Genomic DNA, 26,361 nt, shown 5'->3' on the forward strand with positions numbered 1-26,361 from the left:
GGTGACTATGGCTAGTGACCTATGCATTTATATTTATCACTTCGATAGGCATTTTCAGTAGAAAAGTTACCAATAGGCACCATTTTCAAAATCGGTAGACTCTCAGATAATAACGGTTTCTTAAGTTTGCCGCTGTGCAACCCATGTCTCTTTCGTCGGCGTTCCAAGCACTTGCGTGCCTAGTTTCCTTCCACTCTCCCGTCGTTCCCCCCCCCCCCCCACCCAACGTGGTGGTAGTCTTCCAAATGAATGTATGCCGCCGATCAAGACCACCATTGCCACTCGTAAGAAATAAAATCTGCTCATACCTTTGACCTAAACTCTGTCACCTTCTATGCATCGTGTGCGAAACTGCTTTGCTGCCAATCCACCTTCACAGTAGTGGAATGGCAAGTGATTCACGCCATTCCACTGGACTGTCCATTGCTTTGGACTATGCAGTCCATTATTTTTCGTTTAATCAATCTGGCCCTTATAGCCAGCTCCTAACGAGGTCAACCTTCATATTTTTTTTACGTAACAAAAGACCTTAATGCCAACATTAAAACATCCGTGCCAAAATGTTTGCAACAGCTTTTTGTCTTACTCGCCACAAAAATAGTCACAGTCGTGGCCTTCAGCCATGCATCTGCTATGACAGATTGCCAAGAGCAGAACGCAGCCAAAAGGCCCAGAGAGAGTTCGAGACTTCGACATGTAAAGTCTGTAAGTCAAAGTTTATTCTTAATGTTCACTTTTTTTTATGCTGCTCAAAATCATAGATGTGGAACGTCTTCAGTTCCCCACTTTCTATGTACACGTTTACATCCCCTCTTCCACCCATGTGGTGCACGCACACAATCATGTGCACCACTATCATTTCTCGTTAGAGGAAAAAAAAAAAAAACTGTTGCATCTTCAAGAGTCCTAACATCCCTGCACAAGTTGCAAGCGCTTCTTGCAGTCATGCACTCGCACACACGCCAACATTTCTTCAAAGAGAAAAAAAAAGTAACGAAAAAAATTCATCTTAAATACATGTAAAGGCACCGAAACGGTCTCCTTTGCTTTTTTTTTTTTGCTTTTTTGTTTCGTTTTGTTCCCTCTGAGAGAGACTATGTAGTACAAAAAAATCTAGCGTCCTTTACAAACAGTACCTCGCTCTCGAGACATTTGCCTTCTCCAGCGGCGTAGTCAGCAACAGTTTTTAATTTGAATATTTTTTTTCCTAGCTAAAAAAAATGTAAAAAAAAAATAGAGCGGTAGAGTCAGGGGGTGGGGACAATACATAGGGAGGCCCAACAATCAAAAACCAAAAAAAAAAAAAAAAAATTTAACTGTAGAGATCTGTGAGCATTCTCACTCCAGCATCACGTGCATTTTTTTTTTTGTACAGGAAAAAGATACACGCTGAATTCAGAGTGCTTGTTTACTTTCCACACGTACAGAAAACACACGAAGCGCAAGAATGCTCATAAAACCTCTACAGTGGGAAACAAGGTTCCCTTAATATATTTTTTTTGTCCCCCCATCCTTTTTTCCACTTGTACAACGATCCACATGAACACCCAACAACCGTCACCGTAGAAGACTTTGTTCACTATATTAAATAAGGAGATAGAATCCACACGCCTTCCTGACAAAAAAACAAAGTCAAACTGTTCTGCCAAGGAAGACTGTCGCTTTCTCATCTCCTGTCGTCCACACCATCCACGGTGCCGCAAAAGTGCGGTCGCGACTTGACCCGGAAGAAATTTAAACCTAGAAAAATAAACCTAGGAAAAAAAAATGCAAACTGTCTCGCAATGCTTCTCACTACAACCAGTGTCCGTTTGCTCCAAAAAAGAAAAATGGCTGAGACACTGAGATGCATCACGCAAGAGAAGACGCGTTCCTGCATTCAAATATATTTCTATATATTTCATATTTATATGTGTGTATATATATATATATGTTATATATATATATAAACGCAGGTCTAGTCTGCACAGGTCAAGAGGCCTGGTGTACCTCTTGCTTGCTTGCACAGAAAACAAGACAAATTCCAGAAAGAAAAAAAATAAAGGGAAAGGAAAAAAAGTCTAGTAAAGTCGGTTAAAAAAATACAAAGACCCAAGAAATGGAAGCAATCGTGATTGCAGCAAATGAAACACAGAACATTTGCTTCCAGTCTTTGCAAAAAAAAATGCCTGGCAGCAAGTCCCTTGAAGAGGTTGCTAGAATCCTAAAAAGAAAGTTTCCAAGGCAGAGTCGAGTCTCATCACAAAAAAACTGGCACTTTTGCACAAAGTGGGCAAAAATAGCGGGGGAAAAAAAAAAAACGTAATCTGTTCACATAAAAAAAGATAAGAAAAGCACAAGGTCACCCTCCGCTGAAGAGTTCAACGGGATTCAGAAGCCGGAGGGGTGGCATTCTTGAGAATCCTTGCAAGAGAGGGAGAAGGGAGAAAAAAAAAATGAAGTGAAGCATTGTTGTATTCAGTCACTTTTATCACTTGTCCTTGTTGCAAGAGTTCACAGTCACCAAGAAGAAAAAAAAATATATATAAAGTCACGTCCTTCATCACTGCTGCTGCTTGATGTGTCATCATCGGCTACTGCCGCCGTCACACCCACAGACACTAATTTCCCCGAGACACAATCGTACGCATGGCCGCTGGGCGAAGATCAGGCCGAAGCAGGAGGAAAGGAGATGAGGCGGCGGCAGCGGGAGTGAGGATGCGCGGATCGAGCAAAAAACTCTTCATCTGGAAGATCCTGAGTGCAGCTAGTCACAGCGAGGAGGACAGAATAAAGCAGTACAGGCGGGGAAAGAGGGCAGGAAAGAGCTGGATGGGGAGAGGGATGTGAATCATCAGCGGCCAGCCAGCATGTGCGAAGCTCGTTTCCCTTGCATCATCCGTCCGTGTTGTTGTTTCTTTCCTTTTTTTTCCCCCCCTCGTCCCCGGAGGAACCGCATTTTCCTATCGATCACACGAGTCTTGGGCCGATGTGGTAGGGGAAGCCAGGCTCGCCGATCCGGCCAGAAGGGATAGAGAGACGGTCCGAGAGAGGAGCAGGAATGAGAGAGCGTGCGAGAAGGGCCATTTGTTGTCGTCTACCCTTTTTCCCAACCCGCTGCTGCTGCTGCTGGCGTCCAGTGGTCAAGGAGGAGGTCAATGGCGGGGCTGTGGCAAGGCCGCCGCCTCAGTTGTCTTCGCCGGAGTCTGCCTCCATTTCGGCGAGCCAGGTGAAGAAGGAGGTGGTGGACTTAAGGGCAACACCCTTGCCCTCCTGCTCGGCCAAGTCCTTGCTGTCGGCCCACTGCTGGAAGGCGTCCTCGGAGATCAGGTCGCAGTCGTAGAAGGCGTTGAACAGCTGCACCAGAATGCCTGCAACCAACGGACTCGCATTGAGCAAGATGCCGGCAAACAGTTCTCCCAAAACATTTTACTAGTAAGCTGCTGTTTACATATGCAGATAGCAGATTTACATATGGCAACTGAGGGAGAAGAAATACGGCATGCCCACATCGTCTCCCAAAGCTGCTCTTTGAGCACTTGGGGGAAATAGAAATGGTTTAAAAGCTCTGTCACATGGTAAGCAAACCATGGGGAATTAATGGGACAAAATGGCCAGCTGGCAAGCTTTCCGCCTACGTTAAGGCCAAGAACACTTAAAGGAAGAGAAACACTACTACCACTTTTTAAAGGATAGGTTCTCATTACACAATTGCCACTTTGGTACATGAATGATCTGCGGTGGCATAACTTTTTCGTATTTGCATGTATGCACAAGTCTTCGTGCTTTCTTTCTTGCGCTATCACCCTGACTAACATTTGGTGAATCTGACTCTGGTGAATCTGGTGATAAAGTTGGGTGGAGTGCATACGGGACGCATTGCCAAATCCTGACTGGGAGCTTACCACTGTTGTCGAAAAAAAAAAAAAAAAAGTGTACAATCATTGCATTCTACCGGTGCTAACATATGAGACAGAAACTTAGAGCTTAAAGAAGCTCGAGAACAAGGACCACACAAAGAGCGATGGAACGAAAAATGTCAGGCGTAAAGTTAAGATACAGGAAGAGAGCGGTGTGGGTCAGAGAACAAATGGACTGCCGATATTCTAGTTGACATTAAGAGGAAAAAATGGAGCTGGGCAGGCCATGTAATGCATAGGATGGATCACCAGTGGACCATTAGAGTTACAGAATGGATACCAAGAAAAGGGAAGCGCAGTCGAGGACGGCAGAAAACTAGGTGGGGTGACGAAGTTAGGAAATTTGTAGGTGCAAGTTGGAATCGGCTAGTGCAAGACAGGGGTAATTGGAGATCACAAGGAGAGACACTCATCCTGCAATGGACCTAAATATAGGCTGATGATGAATCTGAATCCTCCAATTCAGACTAATCCTTTGCAAAAAGTAAACAGAGAATACAACCATCTCTCTGGGTGGTTGCATATCAAGAAACTGCCCAAAGTGCTTACCACAGAATGTCCACTCCACAGTTGCAGACAACTTTCTGTTGGCAATGAAGCGAGAGATTCTGGGGAGAAGTGTTTGCAGCGACCTGACAGGCGGTTTCTCTATACATGTATTACCTAGATGGAAATCTGGCACCGTCTCTGGGAGTTTTTTTAACAAGTGCTGTGCCGTCATGGAAATAACGGCATAAGGGCATGCATGGCTTGTGTTGTATGACCCTTTGTCTTAAAAGTGAATATGGCTACAGAGATAATGCATTCTTGAAACAAAACCTTCATGGAAGGTTTCCATTCACCCATACTACAGCGTTCAAGTAAGTTTACTCACCTACCAATGCATAATCAAGTGAAGAAAAGCAAGAACAGACGACAAACTGTTATAAAGCGAGCCCGCTGATAATAAACAGAGAAATTCTATGGCATAAATTGTACATCCAATCACAAGTCCTTTACATGCAAACAGCTCTTTACATGCTGTTTTAGTAGGAAAGGAATAATATGACAGGCAGAACGGTGCGAGCCAGGTCCAAGGTGTCCTAGCCCTCCGAAAACTATGCCAATCCGAAGTCACCATATACCGGCATTCCCAAGCATACAACAGCGCCAGATTTCCCTCTGTGCTCTGTGCATACTAGGAAATTCTAAGAATAGCATACCAAAGTAACCTTGCGCACGCAAAAACCCAAGCAAGGGGTATGGAATCGGCAGGTCTCACCTTTTGGGTGCTCTAGGCGGTTGACGAGAGCCTGTAGCGCGTACAGGGCTTGCAATTCACGCTCCTCATCGTGGTTGAGGTACTTTTGCAGGAGGTCGGAGTATGTCTTAATGAGGTCCTCCTTCAGTTCGGCATTGCCATCACCAAGTACTGCAAATGGGGTGTAGGGGGTCAAAGGCAGCTAGAACACACTATACCTAGCGGGGAATCCGCCAAGCAAGCAGCACTAGCTAAAAGCTTCTTGTGCTGCTTACAGAAAATTGACAAATGGCAAAATACCAAAGGGAGACAGTACTCACGTGTGATGGCATTCTCGGCTACAGCAGTTACCAAGGCACGAATGAATGGCGGCTTCTTTGTCTGAGCTTCACCAAGCTTGGACTGGACACATGGAAGGACAAAAGCTTAGCATGGCAGCAGCAAGCAAGCTTTAGCTTTACATATGACGCCTGTGAAATCTAGAATTTTCAAGCAGTTTCACAGCACTCCCACAGTACTACAAAGGTATCAAAATACAAAACGGCACTGAAGCTGTGTTTTGCAAGTAACTGGGCTTTGATTCGAGATCTTGTGGCATTATTATATTGTTATATGCATGACTGCATGCATTTAGAAATACAAAAAAGCTTGCATGAGCTCTGCAGCTTCTCACAATGCAACTCTACAGTGATCAGCCGATTACTACAGCTTGCGTTATAAGCAGTCTATGCTGCAATAGTCAAAGCACTGTTTTCAAAAAAGCTATAGTGCATGCTATATCTATTATTCATTTGAACATCAATGCACATATTTAAGAATATCTGTGCACACTTAGGCACCTTTTATATATGCTGATAAAACCACCATTTCAAGTGCCTCACCTCGATCCACTCAATGATGGCGGGGGAAGGAGCCCCTTTGGTGCGGATCAGGAAGTTGAGCTGGGACTCCAGCTCCGGCAGGGACGCTGCAGATCCACCACCAGTGCGGCCAGTGGGTGCACCGCTGCCTGCGCTTGGAGTGGCTGGCACTCCTTCCGACGTAAAGGCAACACCCTGCAACAGATGCAAGGGAGGAGCAGTCTAGCACACTATGTCTGCCAATAAACGCAAACAAGCAAACTAAGACTAACAGGTACACATACATTAGCCTTTGCAAAGGCTTCGGCATCCTCCCCAGGCTTCAGGAAATGGCTCCACTGGAGGCCTGCTGTCCTCCACATGTTGGCCACAGTGGCCTCACCCTGCGAATGCAAGACAAGTCTTCACTCTGCTGCCGCACATGCGGTGAGGGGGCCACCATGCCCAAAAAGAAGCAGTACGCACCAGGGTCTTGGCAAGGTGAGCCAGCACACAGGCAGCCATACGCCCTGCCCGGCCAATGGGGCGCAGCGGCTCGGCCGCATCGCGTAGGTACTGCAGGGCCAGCAGGTCCAGGAAGAGTGGCGAGACCAGCTCGGCCACATACTCCCACACCTTGGGGATGTCCAGCTCCATGTCCTCGCCATACTCCAGAACCTCGTGCAGTCCCTTGGTGAAGACGTCCAGTGAGAGAACCTTGCGCTTGAGCAGCTCCTTGAGGAGCTGGCCCGTCAGTCGGCGGGCCTCGGGGTTGCGGTCCAGCGTGTGGCCGATTGCTGTAGACACCAGCTGGTGCACATTGCCCGGCGACGCAAGCTCCACCACGTTCTGCACCGCATCTTGCAGGTCGCTGTTGCACAGGAACTGGTCCACCAGGGCCTCTGTCCGCGCCTTCAGCATGTCCTCGTCCATGTTGGATGGTCCCTTGAGAACCACATCCGGCTCCTTTGACTTGTCCTCTTTGGCGACCTCCGGCTCGTGAGTCGTAGACGCAGGAGCAGCAGCCGCTGCCGAAGGGGCATGGGACGAAGCAATATTCTTGACAGCAGCCAGAGCGGCGTCCCGTTCACGTGACTGCGACGGTGTTTTGCGCACGCCCATCGACGGCATGGGCGACTGCTGCTGGCTCCCACCTCGGCCACGGCTGGACTCCCGGCTTGAGGCGGTTGACCGCTGGGCACCGCGCCGAGAGTCGTAGGACGATGCGTCCGCCAGGGCAGAGAAACGATTTGTGGCACCGGATGGTCGTCCCTCAGGCTCCTGCAAAAGGTGGCAGTCATTAGCCCAGATGGCTGCGTGCACCGAATGCCTACCCAACTAAAGCTTGGCCAAAATGTTGTTGCTGTTTAGCCTGTTACATTGTTTAGTGACATCCTTAAAGACAGACTAACCAAGATTGCGTTTTTTTTTAACCTCTTCATCAACGTTTTTATTGTCTCTCTCGAACCTGGCGTCAGGCACTGGCACCGAACAGGCTGAGCGTTAATGCGGCCGCTGCTTCCGTCAGGTCCCAAGCGACCACGATAATGTGCAGCCTGTTTTTACTGCATGCCTCCCGCCAGTGTTCTCTCGTCATAGTTTTGCCATGGACAGGCATCGAGATTAAAGGCGCTTGCCTTGAACACATGTGCGAGAGTAAAAGATCCCAGTCTCTCCGAAAAACAATAGCACGGCCGTTCGATCGTGGGACCACACAGTAGCAAAGTTGGGGGTGCATTCATTACGCGAGTAAATACGGTATCATCAGACCTGTTTTGTAGTGCTTGCACATTAGGAAGCTACGTTTTGATGCCAGCTTGGTGCATTGATTTGGCCCATGCGCGGTGGTATGCATTAGCTAGCATGCATTGAGCAGGATGTGCGCGTGCCGCAGTTTGGCGGCTCAGCCCAGACTTGACGCTAGCAGAAAGCGGGCCACCAGCCCAGCCCGACGATTAACTAAGAACGGTCCGCAATCTTGTTTGCAAGTGCTCTCTGCCATCAGCCCTGGCTAATTGAAATTGAAATTGTTTATTTGCCATCCTGTAGATTTAAAGATGGGGGGACTTTAGAAAAAAAGCTATCCTTCAACAGCTTGACGTGTCTACAATCCCCGTTTCTGCAGGGAGGCAGCATAACATATGCGCACATACATATACATACATATTATAGCTGTATACATAACTTCAATGACATGTTTCTCACTCACACTTTGCTTCATGTCAAAAAACAAATGCAAAATACACAGATACATAACACTACCGGATATTACATCGAAACCGTATACATCAGTTTCAGTTCCTTGGATGATGACATAAAAAGATCAAATTATAGTAACAGTGTTGGTATGTATTTAAGGCTTTGTTTCCCATAGTTTGAACTATAGTTGGTACTAACCATAGTTGTACCATAGTTGGTACTAACCAATCCTTAACGTGTCTTGTAACGCAATTTGGAGCTTTCCTCTGAAGTTGGGCTAGAGTACGCAGGCTGCTGATATTTCGATGGATTTACAGTTTACAGACAAGACTCAGACGATATCTGTAGAAATTGTGAGCTGGGATCATACCAGAGTTATTAAAGAAGGTTATTGTCGATGCTGTGTAGGAAGCGTTATATGTGCGGCGGAGATACTTCTCTAACAGGTGAATATGTTCTAGATTGGTGGATGTTGTGTTACCCCCATACTAATTGGCAATAGTTTAAAAGTGATTGAAAAAGTGAATTGTACAGCAAGAGTTTAATGCGTGTGGAAAGAATGTATCTCATACGGCCTACTACACCAGTTATTCTACTTATTTTGCTTAGAACGTATTTGACGTGTTGTCGCATGACATGTTCGCTGAAAAGATGACACCCAGACATTTGAAAGTCTCGACTATTTCAATACTCCTTGAGTATAATACAATATCTTGATGGGGAGGTATTTGCTTGTTTTTCGGCCTGAATATAACTCCTTTTGTTTCGTTTGCATTTATCTTCACTCTCGACTATTCCTCTAAGGATTTCATTGCATTGTTACATTGTTCTATAAGAACATGAATTTTATTACCAGGGAAAAAAAAATACTCGTGTCGTCCGCATAAATAATAAACTTTGCCCAAGAGTTAATATTGACGATATCATTCAGATAGATATTAAAAAGCAAAGGCCCTAGAATACTTCCCTGTGGCACTCCACAATGGACAGGTCTAGCCTTAGAAGTAAAGGTGTCAATTTTCACAATTTGTGTTCTATTAAATAAGTAAGACTTGACAAGAGATAATGCCTGCCCTCGTATTCCATAATAGTCGGGCATCAGGATGGGCTGCAATTTTCTTTTACGAGAAATTATAGCGCAAGATTGCTTTTGTGAATAATGGTGCAGCTTAAAAGCCAGCTCGCGCCGTCGGATCAGGCCTTCAACAAAGGCAGACGCAACAAACAGCCGTCTGCTTTGCTCGTAGCTAGAGTTTCGATTTCGATACCTTAAGCGTTCACCGAGAATAGAAAAGGTCGAACACCACATTTGTCGTATGCGAAACAAAGAAAAACACGACAAGCAGAAGGAATGTTGGGACAAATGGTACACAACACTGATGACAAAACCACAAAGGTACCTGGCTTGAGGACTTCCCGCCGCCACTGCTGCCCTTGGCCCAGGAGGACATGCGAGAGCCGGGCCCCAGCTGTATGGTGTCCATCTCGGTCTGCTTGGTGCTGATCTGCTTGAGCTTGTTGAAGTCCACGTGCTTCTTGCTGGGCACTGTGTTCCAGCCGTCCTCGAAGCCCCCGCCACCGCCAGCACGGCCGCCCTTGCGGCGGTCCTCGCCTCGCTTTGGCCGCGGCATGGTGTCTCGCATCAGCTCCTCGTTCACCTGCTCCCGCTGAGCCTCCTCGTGGATCTGGTCGATTGTCTTCGGGATGTTCTCGTCTCGTCGAGGGATCCATTTCCTCTGCACAGGGTAATGGCCGAAAAACAGGTCAACTGCTAGAGCTCATCATACCATTAGCAGGCCAATTGGAGGTGTCAGGCAAAATCGAGTTTCTTTCACAAAGAACACAACTGAGGTTAATTTTTTTCCCAGCTGATATAAGCGTGTACACTTACAACGAAAATAGGATATACAGTGGAATCTCATTGAGACCATCTTCATGGGAACCAGAAAATAAAGCATATCATTCAACATATTATCCACCAAATCATTATCGGGGAAAAAGAAGAAACATCCCAAAAAACGTATTATTCAGAATCATATCAACGAGATTCCACTGTAACGAAGTCTGACAATTTGAGTCCAAAAGCAATGTTGTTGCAGATGGCCTCACACAATGTGTCTTGTTATACCATTAGGCCTCATTCATACAGCTGCCATCCATCCATTCTGTCAGTCTTGGCACTGGATTCCATTAGGGGAGAGCGCTTGCTCACTGGTTTCCCCTCAAAAATAGGACGTTGGGGACGTCCGATCCGCTTAAAATTTAAAAAATTAAATTATGGGGTTTTATCTGATTATGAGGCACCTGGGGTTCTTTAACATGCACCTAAATCTATGTACACGGGTGTTTTCGCATTTCGCCCCCATCGAGATGTGGCCGCCGTGGTTGGGATTCGATCCCGCAACCTTGTGCTCAGCAGCCCAACACCATAGCCACTGAGCAACCACGGCGGGTGACATCCCATCAGCCATCTCTCTGGCGTGATGACACAGCCACACCCCTTATGAAATTCGACAAATTAGAAAATGAACAGCCACCGATAAATTTAGAGATTGTCCAAAGCGGGCACTAACAATCACTGCAGCTAGCCCAGTGGCTGTGCAACAGGCACAGCAGCATCTCCATAATCCATTTATTTTACCTTATGCTAAGGTCATAACACCAATGTATGTACAAAGCCTAACACTCACGTGGCGTAAATCGATGACGTCCTGCAGCATGAAGACGACCCGTAGCGAGACTTCCCGCTTCTTGGCGATGTTGTCCATCTTGCGGAAGTACTCGTCCAGCTGCATTTTAGGATTCACCTTACCTCCCTGCGCGTCGACGGAGGTAGCAGCGGCGTGCGAGGAGTACGAGGTGGTGGATTACGGATGGGGCCGGGTCGAGGGAGCGGGAGGAGGCAAACAAACAAAAAACAAGTGCGCAAGTGCAAAGTTAGGGGAAAGCAAATAAACAAACACAACAAAATCGCAAAAACCAAGCACAAAAAAGAAAACTTGTTTGCTCTTTAAAGTTTATAATATGTTAGCCAGTTGTCAACAGAGTGAAAAATTATAACGTAACAAAAATCGTGGGTGCTGTACAAGTCACGAGAAACAAGCCTTCCATTAATGAGGAACACAAACTGATGAATCATTTACTCAAAACCTAATCTTGAGTTATTCTGTGGCAAGAGCCCAATTACTTAGCCTGTTCAACAGGTTCAGGCTGCATACATTAAAATCAAGGTTAAAAAGTGTCTGAATGCTTGGATGTCCACAAACTCTGAGCTCATGCTAGAAACTAAACGTTTGCAAAAGAACAGCAATGGAGTCTGTGTAATGCAATAAAACAAGACATTCGTAGTAGTTTTTACACAGGACTAATCGAAGCCTTCGTTGCTGGGGTAGTTATTCGGTAGTGTTCCATATGGGGGAAAAAAAAGGGTGCAATTGGACAAGCATAGTAATGTCAGGCGTGCTGGTTCAAGCAAAACGAAAGGCAAAAATACAACGCCCATCATCAACTTGTCTCAGCAACTTTATCGATAAGGCAACAACTAAAAAAACACACCAATAGGAACTCAATTGTCAATTTCGAATCGGAGAGGGCTTTTCCAGGAGAAATCAGGGTGTGAACAACACTCTACAAATTCATTTTTAGGTGTACTCTAAACTGAGGTCAAGAGCAAGCCAACTACTTCCGTTCAGCATAAGCATATTTTGGCTTGCCTTCAAGTCACTCGAATGCTCTAGTTGCTCATTGCAAGACATTTTCCGCCTTGTTCGAAATTTTTTGTTCCGTTAACAAAATGGCAACACGACATCCATGCACGCTGCCACGACTCTCTTCTATGTAAATTTCCACATCAACCTACGTATGTTAATTTTTGTGGCGCAACTTGTCATAAACACGAAAGCTAGTCTAAAACCAACCAGCAACGTTACTCGATGCAAAAAATGACATTCAAATGAACGAAGCCCACTTTTTTTTTTTTTTTTACATTTCTAGCATTGCTCAGACCAAAATAAGGATAGGTCGAGAATTAAGTTGCATGGAGCACCATATATGAACAGATCCTCTGGACTAAACATTCCACTTTTCTGAAGAGCAGTATTTTTTCGGCTCAGTTTGTCGAGTATTCATGACAATTTAAGAGAGCTGCCTCCCTGTGCTTCGAAATTCCCGCGGTCACCCTGGTCGCGAGACAAAAGCTGCTGAGACAAAGAACTCTGGAGAGAGAAGTACAGTGTGCCATGGAAGAAACAGGAATGCAGGCAATTCAACGAGTGTAGGCCTCCAGGTAAAGTTTCACACAGGTCGAGCCACTCATCACACAGGTGGGTGAGGGAGGGCCTGCCTGCTGGAGGCCAGAGTATACATTTGTTTCCCACACCATGACTCGCTAGACCCCCTCAAACACCAGCAAGCTGGGAGAGGATCCTGGGCAGCAAGGCAAAACGCCCATGCAAGCCCAAGGACCACTGGAGGACAGCTTATGGGGCGTGGTAAACCGGACTGCAGTCAGTCACAACCTTATAACTACAGAAAGCTATACGCCCACAAAAACGCAGTGCACCTGCCCTTTGTGGCCTGCTAAAGTTGTGGGTATTTATAGGGCATAAACTCTTGACTGCAATGGCACTGCAGTGGGCAGTGAGGCTATGATTTCAAACAGGAGGGGTAGATCTTATAATGTAAATGGAAATTTGGCATTGACACTATCCACTAAAGAGACTGTACTAGTACCTCAACCTGGAAACGATGAAAACTTCAATGCACAGTCCACTAGACAGCTCTCCATTGAATTATGTTAATGTTTGTTTCAGGGCAGGCCAAGTAATGCACAACCTACTGATCATTACACGAGAGGAGCACACGAGAAAAATTACTTGCCTGTGCTCCTTTGGAAGCGGCCGAGTCTAGCTCCTTGCCAATCGTGATGAGGAGCTTACAGAGGCACTCAAGCGAGTCCTCATCGTTGGAGTTGATTAGCCGCCTCAGGCAGTCGAACATGATGGGTGCCGTCAGCATGTTGAGATTGTAAAGTTCTCCTATGAAGCGAATGTTCCCTAGAGAGCGCCGCTTCGACTTCTTTTCGTCATCAAGGAGCTCGTCCATGAGCTTGGCCTTCTCCTCCTCGTCGGTGAGCGCCTGAATCTTCTTGAGGCGCTCCTCCTTGCGGATGTCATCGCTGACGTCCTTTTCGAACTCCTTCTGGCACTTGAGCAGCAGCAGCTTGCGGAAGTTGACCATCCGCCCCTCGGGGTCATTGGTGACGGGCACTTCAAACATGGCCAAGTGTTTGCACATGTTGGCGTAGGGCACGCTGAAGTTTGGCTCGTCAAGGGCCTTCTCAAACACCAGGTCAATGACCTTGTTGAGGCGCTCCTCTGAGTTGATCTCGAGGTTCCGCACCTGCTCTACCAGCGACTGGAACTTCTGTGGCGTCAGCTTGTTCAGGATGCCCCGGACCCGCCGGTACAGCTCCTGCGCATTACCAGCCATGGGTTATGGTAGGCCTTGATTTACTGCGCTGCAACTCCGAACCACCGCATTGATTCCACTATTTGGTACCAACACTAAGTGTAAGCTTTAGAACACACTTCTGTAACACTTTATATGACTTCCTCAAAATCAGTACCACCGACTCAATAACCACTTCTAAAAGTAATCAGGGGAGGGGAGTCTGTTGTGGTGCAGTCAACAGGCTTTCCTCTTCTCTGTCAGTTAATATTTCTCTCCATCAGCCAATCCTGCTAATGTATGTGGAATGCCGCAAGGAGCCCTGACAAAGGGCAGAAAGGAACAGCATTGCAACGGCTGTGCGTTATCCTGACCTTGCTTTTGTAAAGCTTCCAAGCCACAGCATCCCTGACCTAACTGCTATTGCACCAAATGGTAGGTATTTTATAAAAGCAGCAAGTGTATAGCACTCTAATATAAGCCTAAACAAATGGCTTCAACTCTACTACTGTCATGCAAGCAATGGCTTAGTAGCATTTGACAGGAGGCAAAAAGCACAGAAAAGAGCTTTGTTGCTCCCTATATATAAGAAATGGAAAAACCAGGGCAATTGCAAGATCTTTTCCCCCTTCAGCCCAACTTGTTTGAGAAATACACCACTTGCCTCTGCTGCAGCTTCCTCATCCGCAATATCGGCGGCCGACTTGTGTGAGGGCCTCCAGGCGTTCTGTGCTGCATGCAGCTTGACATCCTGGTTGAGCGAGCTCGACAGTGTGATCACCTTCTTGGGCTTGTCCCCACCACGGCCAGGCTGGCTCTGCCTCCGGCCAGGCCCACCACCACCCCCTCCGGGGGGCGGCCGAGCCACGCCATTGCGCGCGTACGGAGGCATGAACAAGTGCTCGGGGTGGGCACCACGCCCCATAGATCCACCGCCTGGGCCACCACCCATGGAAGACTGGCCACCGCCCTGGTACGGGCCTCCTCGGGGAAGGTCTGGAAGCTTGTGCTGCATGGCCTGTAGCAAAGTAACATTTGCAACCACTGAGCATAGCAAAATCACATGACCTCAGGCAGCCTTTTATCCGATCATCATTAAAAGCATTCCAGTTAATTTTTGCAGTAAAATAAACTATATTATGCCTATGCTCCTTATACAACTCAGTCATACAGCCCTCCAACCAGTTCTTGCTGTCTAAAGCCATTTCCCACATGTTGCTTCAATACATGCACAGAAAAGTGCACTGTTAACGGGACACATCCATGTGCGGCTCTCGCTTTGCTGGCACACCTCAGCTGAAGTGCCAGCTGAAGCATGTCAATGTACTGGGATTGGGGATGTAGAAAGGCGACAGCACCAGGAACTACAAGATGGCTGGTGCAATGCTGTGCACTTTCACACGTGCCAGAGGAAGAAACTGGCACACGCTCTACATTCAACAGTGAACCAGACTCTCCTTTAAACCATTTTCAATGTCTAAAAGTAACTCGTGCACAGTGAACTTTATTTGAACCCTAGACAATTCAAACCACACATTTGCACAACAGTGGCAGACATTGTTAAAGGGGATGCACATTTGTAGAGCACGTGTGAATTTCCCCCTCTGGCAAGTGTGCTATCACCCAGCTATCACCCAGCACCTTCTTACACACCTTGTACATTGCATTGACATAGCTCCAGCCAGCAACTGCTGCAGCTCGAGCAGCAGCAAACTGGGAGCCGCACATCAGAGCGTACCCTTTGACAGTGGACTGCACTGTACAAAGGATGTCAATTCAAGCAGAACGCCACGAAACGGTCAAGCGCGGCAACTTACCGTGTCCTTGATGACATCCAAGTTGGGCAGGCCGAACGGCTTCTTCATGGACATGGGTTCCCCCTGAAGCATGAGCAAGAACTGCCGGTCGTACTGCTTGCGCCCTTCTGGGTTCACAGGACTCCACTGGTCCTCGCGGTAGCTGTACTTGAGCACGGGAGCCTTGGCGTCACCGCTCTCCTTGCTGCCACCACTGCTATTCTCCTCCTCCTCTTCCTCGGCCTCCTCGTTCTCTTCGCCATCCTCCATTTCCTCTGCCACACAAGAAGCGGGGGCCTCGGAGACGTTCTCGTCGGCTTCTGCGTCACCCTTCTCCAATGTGTCACTAGCGGCCGTGGCAGCGGGAGTCGCGGCGGCAGCTTCCCGAGAGACCCTCAAGTTTTCCTCGTTTTTGATTTTCACCGCCTGCAATTTCAATGAAACATCAACTGTAGGCTGCCGCTAGATTCCATGATCTAAGGGCACGAGATTAGGTAATGGTACTTCACTCAATAATAGGTAATGGTACTTCACTGTTGGCCACAGCCAACATGTGTGGGAAGGAGATAAACACCAAAATACCTGAATAGGCACAATGTTCTCTTGTACTACCTCACCATAATAAATGTCCTTTTCACTGAGTGGAATGGGGCGGATGTTTTTTTATTGCGATTCCCTCCACCCTTTTACAACCTCTGGAAACAAACTCCAGCTGTTGCATCCATGCTTTCGACATTCCAAGAAGCAACTGTCCATAGCTACCAGGAAACAGCTTAACATATTTGTTTGATTATAAGGCGGTCACAATTATAAAGTGAGAGTGCAGTTAGGGACCCATGAAAAAAAACTTAAGCATGCACACTAATATAAGGCGACAGAGTAGCCGACGGATTATTCAGACTTGGCAGGGATTGCCTGAAATGCTGAATTACTAACACAGTCAGAACATAAAATGGCGACCATGAAATTGGGGGGGGGGGCAGCTTCACGGCATAGCGGCGGGCGCTGCAGTCAAGCCACACTGCAAGGTGAAATTCACAATGCCGTGAAGCCACATCTAAAGGCAAAATTTGCATATAAGGCAGAGGGTGACATTGTGGCTAAGGTTTCTGGGGAAAAACCTCGCCTTATATTTCAATAATTACGGTATAGTAAGCTAGTTTTGTCACCTTACTCTGATGTTTACATTTTTTTTACGTTGTGCTCGGTCAATGCACAATGAATGGTATGGATTTGCTTGAATCTCAACCTCCTTTTTATCACCCCACATACCCTACACGGCCGCTAGCATGCTTCAACCTTGGAGACGTATTCTGAAACGTTCCACTTCGGTGATATTTCGCTTTTTCGCTATTGGCTGTTTTAGCAAAATTGGATGAGCTGATTGGCTGGTTGAGTCCGACGTCATTCAATTTGGCTCAACCAGCCAATCAGCGCACATCTGAAGGTGAAAAGCAAAATATCGCTGAAGTAGGACGTTTCAGAATACGTCCCTCTGGTTATTGCCAGGACAAAATGTTTCCTCTTCCATTAAGCAGGCTGGCACAGCGGATACTCCCTCTCACCAGTACTTATTCCACATTCACCACTCCAACCAACTTGCAACAGAACTCACGTCCACAAACACTGTGAAACATGAGCCTCAGTAGGTATGAGTAAGGGCACCCCCCCAAGTGAGTATGCCAACCTCCGAGTAGGCTACTAGCATTAGTTCACTTGAAGACCGATATCATGCATGGCAAGATCCAAGTAACTTGTGTGTGCCACCTACCTTCCTGTGCTGCTCATCTTCGCCAGCCGAGGAGTCGGTCTGGTCGGGTGACGTGGGCGAGGTGCTCTGGGCAGCCGGCGCTGCAGCAGGTTCAGTCTCCTCGGGAGGAGGTGTGACGGCAGCAGCGGCCGGGGTTGCAACCGTGGTCGGGGGTGCGGGGCTGAGCCTCATCGGGGGACTGGGCGTCCTGGCAGGGGCCTCAGGAGCCACAGCGGCTGCCACACTCTGCTGGGCTGCCGACTGCTGCACAAGGTCCAGGGAGAATGTGCGCAGCATGTTTGATTGCTATTCAGCTGCACTTTCGGCGGTAGTTTACTTTTCATTGTGCAAGAACAAACATGTGGTGTAGGAGGGGCATATCAAGTTCGCTGTCAAGAAAGTAATAACTTGCCCTTCCTATAGTCAATGAGTGTAAAAGAATGCAGTGGCAACACCACTGTTCAACAAAGACTTTCTATAGATGCGCCAGCCAATTACACTTGCTTATTTTCTTAACGATAAGGTGGCCGTCACGTGAACTTTCAACAACAGTGTCTCTCGAGAACTGTTTTAGAGAGCGAAGGTGCAGTGCGGTGCAGTTCTGTGGGCAGAGCCTGTGTTGAATTCTTAGGATGTCAATAAATATAGGGGTTTTTGTCGTAAACTACACACCATATATTATTACATGCAGCCAATGAAAAATAGTGCTGAAGTAGGTGGGGTCATAATATGTGGTCTATACTGTACTTTTGACTTGGTATTGTCATCTGCACTGTTCATGCTTTGAGATCCCAATGATTTTCAGTGCAATTCTGGTTTCCAACTAAGGCAGCTTCTCAAACTGCTAACGCCTCTTCTCCTGAAACAACTGTCACCTGCAACCTCAATTAAGACTAGAAAGTTGAACCTGCCTGCCTGAATTCCACAATACACACAGGTAGTGAAGTTTCCCTTTATTTAGACGAACTCCCTTCCGACATACAAGCTGACAACCCTGCTAGCCCACTTACCTTTTTTTTTCTGCAATGGTTGCCAGTCCCAAAAAGGGTCAATTCTGTGCACTACTACAAAGAAATGTCTTAGGGGTGTGGGGATCGAGGTATGTGCCGGCGCCATGGTGCGAGCTCCACCTGTTCCGTCGTCCCCCGCCCATCCCCGTTCGGTTTCAGCGGTGGCACTCCACTCGCGACGCTTTGTGGTGGGGGCGGGGCCCCGCGCTGCGTATGGCTGCTGACTGCTGAGCGTGGCTCTTATCTCCGGGACCAGCGCAGGGTACGTACATGCTTTCCTCACGTCCGCCAACACCTTTGTGACTAAGGCTTGACCTCGCGCATGGTGCCCTTGCCCATGCTGGGAGTGCGTACTTTGTGCTGATCCTTTCCCGACGCTAAGCCAAAGAGCGATGCCTAAAGGCCGCGCGAGGTTGTACCACGCCAAACTTCACTTGCCGAAGAGGATTGCCCAAGCTCTTGTTAGTTGGCTTATTAGTTATCGCGGGGGCAAGTAGCATAGCCGCTAGGACTTTCCCTAGCGGTCTATCCCAGCTTGAGCCTGTGCTCTTGCAGCGATGTGCTCTAGGCGCCCACGTCTGTTTTCGCCCTTGGTGCAGGGGGGACCCCTTTGGTTCCCCACCGCCCAGGCATTTATTTGTGCAGTGGTGGTGCCGCCGGATTCAATAAACGGTTTCCATTACTCAGGGCAGTACTGTGTTCTTGCATGCGTCGCTCGGTAGCCCCTTGCAGCCTGAGCACAGCGGTGCTGGAGGTGACGGCTGATGCGGCCCTGTGGCTTGCTAAGCTGTAACCCGCAGTGATGGGTACTCCTGTGAGAACCCAAGACCCCACAGGGAAGGAGAAATGGGGAAAAACACTCACCTCCTCCTTGTCGACAAAGGCATCCATGTCGCCACCCTCCTTGTTCTCCCCCTTCTTGTTCCACTCTTTCATCTTCTTCTTCTTGGCCGACTTCTTGCTCTCCCTCCCTGCAAAACACGAAAACCCAGAGGTGAGACCCTCCTCCAGAAAATTTCTTTGAGAAGGAGTTAGAGCAATCAAGATCGCTAGAAAAAGCATCTGCACTCTGCCCCACGAACTCATTGCAGTACATCAAAAAGCTATGCGAGGAGTCCCCCCCATAATTAGAACTAAGAACTTGCTACAGGTCTCCCAGAAATAAGAGCGCTAACTTTATTCAGGGATAATCCTATTCACTGGGCCGAAATAGTGCCCAAGTGAACTAGCAGCAGCAGTAGTAGCAGCTTAGGACCCAACATACCAAGCACCAGGTACACAGCAACATTGACTTCATAAGCAATAGACAGTGGTCTAAAACCAAATAAAGTAATGAAATCTTGTGTATATTCAGGGCACATACAATCTGCAGCTTTTACTGCCCATATGACAATAAGAAAGAAGATAGAGCAGGTAACAGCTACAATCTCCCACATGACAATAAAAAAAAAAAAAAGATGGAGGCAGGTAACAATGTGTGGTTCTTATCACAGTGCCACCTTTAACTTTGTGTGACAGAACACAGCATTTCTGATTAACTGCCTTGTCACCACATTAACATTCCACAACATGTTACGCTGACCCAAGAATAGAGCTGTTTTATGTATCGAAGAGCAATAGCAATGCTATGCACCTAACAATGTCTATTGAAAAGAATGCCATACAAAACCAGTCACATATTGCAATTCTTAAAACTTGCTAGCAATGTTGACCTACCATCCAGCTGCTTGTCTGGCAGGTACAGTCTACAAGCGTTAGAACAGATTTTTGGTATTTGCATGTTAAAAGCACAATATGATTATGAGACACGCCGTAGTGGAGGACTCCTTATTACCTCCGACTACCTGGGGTTCTTTAATGAGCACCCAATGCATGGTACACAAGCGTTATTGCCGAACATTTACATGATATGGGTTCCATGGGATATACAAACTTAAGGCATGGAAGCTTCTAATTTTATGAATCACTGTGTAGGTTACAAAAGCTACCTCACAATGAAAGTTTGAGACAATGTGTCCAGGCTTTGCGAAAAGTCAGCTTTTTCACAAACACACTGTCCCATTAGCTTTCGTAGTCATGACAACATTCAAGTAAAGCAGCAGATAGTAACTAAGACAGTGGACGGCTTCCAAATAAATGCTGACCCTTGAGCATGTCTCAAGCAGTGATAACTATGCTAGAAATATGAGGAGCAAGAAATATACGCATGAAAACCGGCAAAGAAACAGACTGGCCAGTGTAACATGTCCAGTAATCGGTATCCACCAAATGTGCAAACAGTCGATGTCCTCCACAAATGGCAACGATGACGTGGTTACAGATTTGTCATCTAAATTCATCACCTGTGCTGTCTCAATCATTTCATGTGACCCCTACTTTATTCCAGTGACCCTTGCTGCTTCAAACTGTTCTTGATAGGCGCAACAACTAGCCAAAATAAGTCAAGCAAGGCAAGAGCCAGGAACACTTCTTTACCAGCTTTCTTTGTACGTTCACGTATGCACTAACACTTCTTGTGGGAAGTATGAATGATGCCATACTGCTCCGACTGAAAGAACTGCTCAGACACCAGTTTTATTGAAGAGTCCAAACGATATGCCAGACAGTGCCGCAGCAGCAAGCAAAAGTGCGTGCATGGCTGTGACAAGCCAGGATGGTCGTTTAAAATGGTGAAGTATGAAATGGAACACCTAATCAAATGATTACTGCTGGAGTGTGGCTTTAAATCTCAGTCTAACACTGCGCAAGTGCTATGGCATGCTGTTCGAGTAATTTTGCATATGCTGTGCAATGGGACAGTGGGCTGGGAAACTGTCCCACACAAACTGCCAAATCATCTCAAGTTCCTCGTGGAAAGCAGAAAAATAGCTCCGACAGCATTTTGTCAATCTGGCTAGAAACGTCCATGGTACGAATGACCTGTACTTGACAACGCAAGAACTCAGTACAAGCTCCACCCACAAAACTGCACTGCATTTGTACTCCAAGCCGAGAAACGCCGATATTGAAAGTCTACCTACGTTGTGACGTCACAGAAATGAGTGAAGGCAATTCGCTGGCACACCTACACAAAATCACTTGGGAGTTCGAGGGCGGCGTACTTGCCATTGCACCTTTAGGTTGTCCTCGACTATAAGCAAGTTTCAATCACCCAAAACGACAAGGGCATGCCGCCAACTATATAAGCTGCGAGTTCAAGGTCACACCGATAAGTTTTTTTTTCCTCCCCTTTCTTTTTTAGTATGGTACAGACATCAAGGAATGCAGGGTAGCAGGAACGCACGCGCTAATAGTTGCGGAATTTTCGCGGCTCGAGAAACACGGTCAGTAGTAACTCGGAGGTGACAAGAAAGATTGCGTGTCCGTTTCCACAAGACAATGCGACCAATTATGGAGAGCGTACCAGAAATATCTGGAAGGCAACGCCGGCTGCAGCCACCGCCAGAATCGCGCGAAAAGGTCAGTCGCACGTCAGACACAGACTCGCACGCTTTTTTTTTTTTTTTCCCTCACGCCTCCGCGACTTGGCTGCGAGACCAAACTCTCTCGGCTTCGTGTGCGACACCCGATCGCATTCCGTCTTCAACATTGCGCACGACTCTTTCTCCAATTCCCCTCTTCCTAGGTAACCCTAAAGGATATAGAAGAAAAAAAACGGGGTGAAGGGAACGGCGACACAGACAACCCTTGAGAGGGGGGGTACCGGGAAAAAGAGGGCGAGAACCTTCTTCGCGGTAGACGTACGAGTAATTAGGAAAACGACTAAGGGAGCGAAAAACAAGTGCCAGCTCGAAAGATAACGAAAGCACCCGATAACTTTTAACGCGAGACGGAAAAAAATAATTAAAACACAAGGACACAAATAAAAGCAGAACGCCCGGCTTGAGTCATCAAACAGCCACGCTCGCGAAAGGGTGCGGAGATAAGGATGACCTCCTCGTCAATCCTGTTGAGAAGCTGTAAGGCATGGCTTCCCGGTGCGTAGTACGTAGCGCAAACGAACGCAGCCGCCGGCCGCACCCTGAACAACACCAACCCCGGCCAGTCGGCAGAAAGGCAAACCAGTACACCCTCCTCCTCCCCCTTCTTCCCGCTCTGAAGAACGACGGCCGTCCAGACGAGAAGCACAAGGGTTAACCAACGCCAACCAGAGAGCCAAAAGTGGAAACCGCGGCTAACCAGAAGCGGCGGCGGCGGCGCCACTCCGAAAAGACACGCCGCCGCAAAACGAAGGCAAAAGAGAATAATAAAAGGCAGCAAAAACAAGTGCGGCAGGGGAACAACCGTAAGGTGTTACGTGCAAGACCTGTCGCAAAACCAGCTATTGCGGCTATCGGGCGTCATAAAAACAAACGAGCACAGACTACGTCGACAAGGGGTGGCTGAAGGCGGGGCGGGGGGTTAGTCGAAAAAAAAATAATAAGACGGCGAGTAGTAGTTATGCAACGCCATGACGCAACGCAACCAACTCCCGCACCGGGCCGACAGCACCACCAAAGGCCGCTCGCTGGCTCGTTCCTTCTCTCACCTGGCAAAGGGCCGTGCGACGACCCGTTGATCGCACGGGCCGCCGGAGGCGGCCGCGCACTCGCCATCATCGGCGGGGACCACGTGCGTCGCGCACTTCGACGTCAGGCAACGATCCCGAGAGAGCGAGAGGCTCGACGAAGACGTACTCACGGCGGGGACGACGACAGCCCAACTCAGCTAGCAATACACGCTGCAGCTGCGGAGGAATCCATCGTCAAACAGCACGCCGTCGACGATCCCGGCCACCGAGTAATTGTAGTCCTAGTAGCGCCGACAACGACGGCCGGAAGACGTTCCGCCGAAGCGGCGGCAGCGCACATCGGGCGGGGTTACACGACGACGGCGCTAACCGCAGCAGCAGCAACCAAACAAACTCCCGGGTCAACCAGCAATCGTCGTCTTCGCTTAGTCCCACCACTGCGACGGGCTCGACGAACGGCGCATCCCACGCCAAGACTCGACGAAGGCGCGGGCCACAAAGTGACCTCGTGGCGGCGTGCCGCCGCTACTAACTACGTCGCCTCCGGCAAGCGGGCCGACAACACGAGCGTGGCCCACGGCAAGCCGAGGGTCGCGGCAGCAGCATCATGGCGTCAGGGAGCCCCGCTTATCTTTTCTTCTCCGTAGGTCCGCGCGCACGGCAAGTCGAGAAGTCGCGACACGAGACCGCCCGCCCGCAAACTCGACACAGGCGAACGCAAGGGGCGAGCCAAGCGGCGGGCCGACGAAGCCACCAGTAGGCAGCCGGAGCAGCCGCCGTCGCCAGCTCCTCTCTCGCAGTCGGACGGGCCGCGGAGAGAGAGAAAGCGACAAAAAGAAGGGAAGAGGGGCGAAAAGAGCATTCCCGTGGAGCCTTCCCTCTCTCGACATGCACCCCCCCCCCCCACCTACCCTGACGACTCCTTCGACGGCGCCGCTGCCGGCGCGCGCACGCACGCACGCACACGCTCTCGACAAATTTAGAAGCGGCAAGCGAGCACGGCTCCGGCGGTGGCGTCCCAGACCAGGAAGGGAAACCCTCCCGGCGGGCGAAGCAAGCCAGCCAGGCGGCGGGGAACGAACACAAAGAAAACGAAGACGTGTGGGCAGCTGAGGCGGCGAGCACTTTGCGGAGCAAAGCTCAAGTCGGCAGGCACGAGCAGCAGCAGGAAACAACGGGCGGCGGTTTGTACAAACGTCCCGAGTCTCTTTTTCAAACCCAACCACGTCGTCGTCCTCGCCGCCGCGTTTGTAGTAGTGCGTTTACGCAACGCCGCACCACCTAACCTGACAAAAAAAAAAAAAAAAAAAAAAAAAAAAGCCGACACCGCTGCTGACGTGCTTGCCCTGCTCACTTTCACTCGAACATAATCGCATTCAGCAAAGGAATGTGAGTTTGTTGGCTCCGTCACAACAATCTTTCATACATAGTTGGACGAAAACTAGTCGGGTAGCATATTATAAACGCAGAACGGCTCCTGGTCAACGACCAAGTTAATTTACGTTTCGGAATCCTCCTTGTGACCAAGGCAAAACTTGTGACGTTTCGCATTGCGAACACGGATGGCCTGCTTTTCAGTTTTCTCATTCTTGAACCAACGTCACCGGGTGCCCACATCATCTTCCAAACCAGCGGCGGCAGAGAAAGGGAGGGGTGGGAGAAAACTTCGCCAAAGAACGGCAATGTGGCTAAGTACAGTCACTGGCGAAGAGGCGGGAAGGAAACTTGCCCCCCCCCCCCCCCTTCCTTCCCTCCATGACATCACCACCACCCATGCCATGCTCCGCATGAATCAACTCGTTACAGTCTACTTAGGTAAAGGGTAATTTTATACAAGTTTCTGCTTTACAGTTTCCGCCTCGAGACCAATCTCGTGAGCCATAGTTTCCGACTCCGAAACGGACGAGACTGGCTCATCGAACAAGACGGCAACGCAAGGCGGCGTGAAACAGCGCGAACCCCGTGCACGTACGTACAACAGGCGGCGACCGCAGCATTCCGCGCGACCCAGCCGACCACCACACAAGGCAGACCAGCTGCACGCAATCACGCACCCCTCCACCCCCTTCTCATTCATTCACGTCCTCGTACCTCACCCCCTCTATGGCGGCGCCGTGCAACGTCACGCCGAGAGCCGCCTACGCACGCCCAGTCGCGTGAGCAACAACAACCGCCGTTCCATTCATTTCGAGAAGTGCGCGTGGGAGGGAAACATAAGGAATGCCCCCCCCCCCCCCCCCCGGCACCCTATCTCACTCTCTCCCAGCGTCAGACACGAAATGTCCACTCGCAAGTGGAGGCTGATCGCGGCAGCTGCGCACAAAGGACCATTGTCCGCGGCGAGAGCAAAACGCGCGACAGGTTTACGCTGACGAAAGAACGTAGCAAGGCTTAAATTCTCGAGTGGGAGAGCACGCAAAGGTACGCAGCGGACGCCGCCGTACAATGCCGCGTATTCGCGGAGAGATCGGTTCTGTAAAAAGCCAGCGCAATGCGAAACATCCTGGCCTGTTACTCCGAACACCAAGTCCGATCGTACTACATCTTAGCGACGCAAAGTTTAACCAGAGGAGCGCACAAAGCTAATACTGCAAAGGCTTACCATATTCTACGTTACTGGCGTAAACCGCTGGTAGAGATAATCGTTCACATGCAGTACACAAAACTGCTTCAAACGCATTGCAGTTGGACAAAGCGTCACTAGATGTTGCGACCAGCATTTGCTATTACAGATTGTATACACGTTATATAGACTCAAGCTCTCCGAGATGGCGAATCATGATTAAAGAGAGGTAGCGAACTTCATGATGTCACCACCCCCGCACTACTGTATGCATGCTGCGTCAGACTGGATTTCCCTTCGTAACTCCCCCCCCCCCCCCCCCCCCCCTCGCGACCAGAAAGATACCAGTCTTCAGTTTCATTTACCTACGAAGGCACTAGGCATTTTTTTTTTTTTTCATTTTCGATACCACTGATCCGCATACTTTTCATCCCGGGTGCACACACGATGCCCACAGGCTCCGCCAATACCAAGTCCTTCAGAAATAGCGTCAAGACAGGAGATAAGACAGGCCCAGCATTTTCCTCTTACAGCCTGGAAAAACATCAATTATCTGCCACCATCTGTAATCCATCTACGCCCACATGGTTTCCGTCAACGTGGCACCCCATCCGGTTTTTCTTCCGTAGAAAGTAGGGAGAAAGCGCGGTGTGCGGGCAGAGGCCGTCACACAACGGGACATCGAAGCGATGAGGGTCCTTCCTGCTAAATCGCACAGATCCTGCGCAATTGCACTTTCACTGGCCGCGGAGACCGGAAGCGAGAAAATACCGGGCATATCGAGAAAGTGGAAACCGAAAAAAAAAAAAAAAAGCGCAAGAGGGACCCCGCCCATCAAGAACGAATATACCAAGCGGCGATCGGGCAAGCCAGCCTGGCACACAAGATACATGTGCACGGTACTGTCAATGAAAGGGTTTTAGCTCGTCCGTACATGTGTTATCCCTTGCGGAATACCGCCTCACCTGGGTGAGGTAGGTGGGACGGCCCCAACAACGCTGGTAGAGAAATCGCGTGGCGGAGACTGGTCGCGCCCAATGCTGGCCGAGCCCATCAAAATACGGCCCGCTGGGGTCGGACAATCGAACCCGCTATAACTAAATCGCG

At 48.8% G+C, this 26,361-nt stretch overlaps 1 protein-coding gene across 11 annotated transcripts in view; it reads right to left on the reverse strand.

Annotated features, from left to right (window-relative positions):
- Window positions 1–697: 697 nt before the first annotated feature.
- LOC119446269 (eukaryotic translation initiation factor 4 gamma 1) overlaps window positions 698–26,361 on the reverse strand; it is a 73,552-nt gene continuing 47,888 nt past the window's right edge. For 4 of the 11 annotated variants that reach the window (XM_049664030.1, XM_049664031.1, XM_049664032.1 and 1 more), the window contains 13 exons: window positions 19,046–19,152; window positions 17,193–17,435; window positions 15,443–15,847; window positions 14,290–14,643; window positions 13,056–13,649; window positions 10,868–10,993; window positions 9,578–9,913; window positions 6,465–7,259; window positions 6,284–6,382; window positions 6,021–6,194; window positions 5,460–5,541; window positions 5,161–5,310; window positions 698–3,350 (listed from right to left, as the gene is read on the reverse strand). In XM_049664030.1, the coding sequence (XP_049519987.1) occupies window positions 3,166–3,350; window positions 5,161–5,310; window positions 5,460–5,541; window positions 6,021–6,194; window positions 6,284–6,382; window positions 6,465–7,259; window positions 9,578–9,913; window positions 10,868–10,993; window positions 13,056–13,649; window positions 14,290–14,643; window positions 15,443–15,847; window positions 17,193–17,435; window positions 19,046–19,152 (3,650 nt within the window). In that variant the 3' untranslated portion in view covers window positions 698–3,165. Of the gene's footprint in view, window positions 3,351–5,160; window positions 5,311–5,459; window positions 5,542–6,020; window positions 6,195–6,283; window positions 6,383–6,464; window positions 7,260–9,577; window positions 9,914–10,867; window positions 10,994–13,051; window positions 13,650–14,289; window positions 14,644–15,442; window positions 15,848–17,192; window positions 17,436–19,045; window positions 19,153–22,709; window positions 23,415–26,361 lie in introns of those variants that run through there. The other 7 variants (XM_049664034.1, XM_049664035.1, XM_049664039.1 and 4 more) reach the window with 5 other exon arrangements.

This window comes from Dermacentor silvarum, chromosome 3 (genome assembly GCF_013339745.2).
Source record: "Dermacentor silvarum isolate Dsil-2018 chromosome 3, BIME_Dsil_1.4, whole genome shotgun sequence".
Taxonomy (NCBI): Eukaryota; Metazoa; Arthropoda; class Arachnida; order Ixodida; family Ixodidae; genus Dermacentor; species Dermacentor silvarum.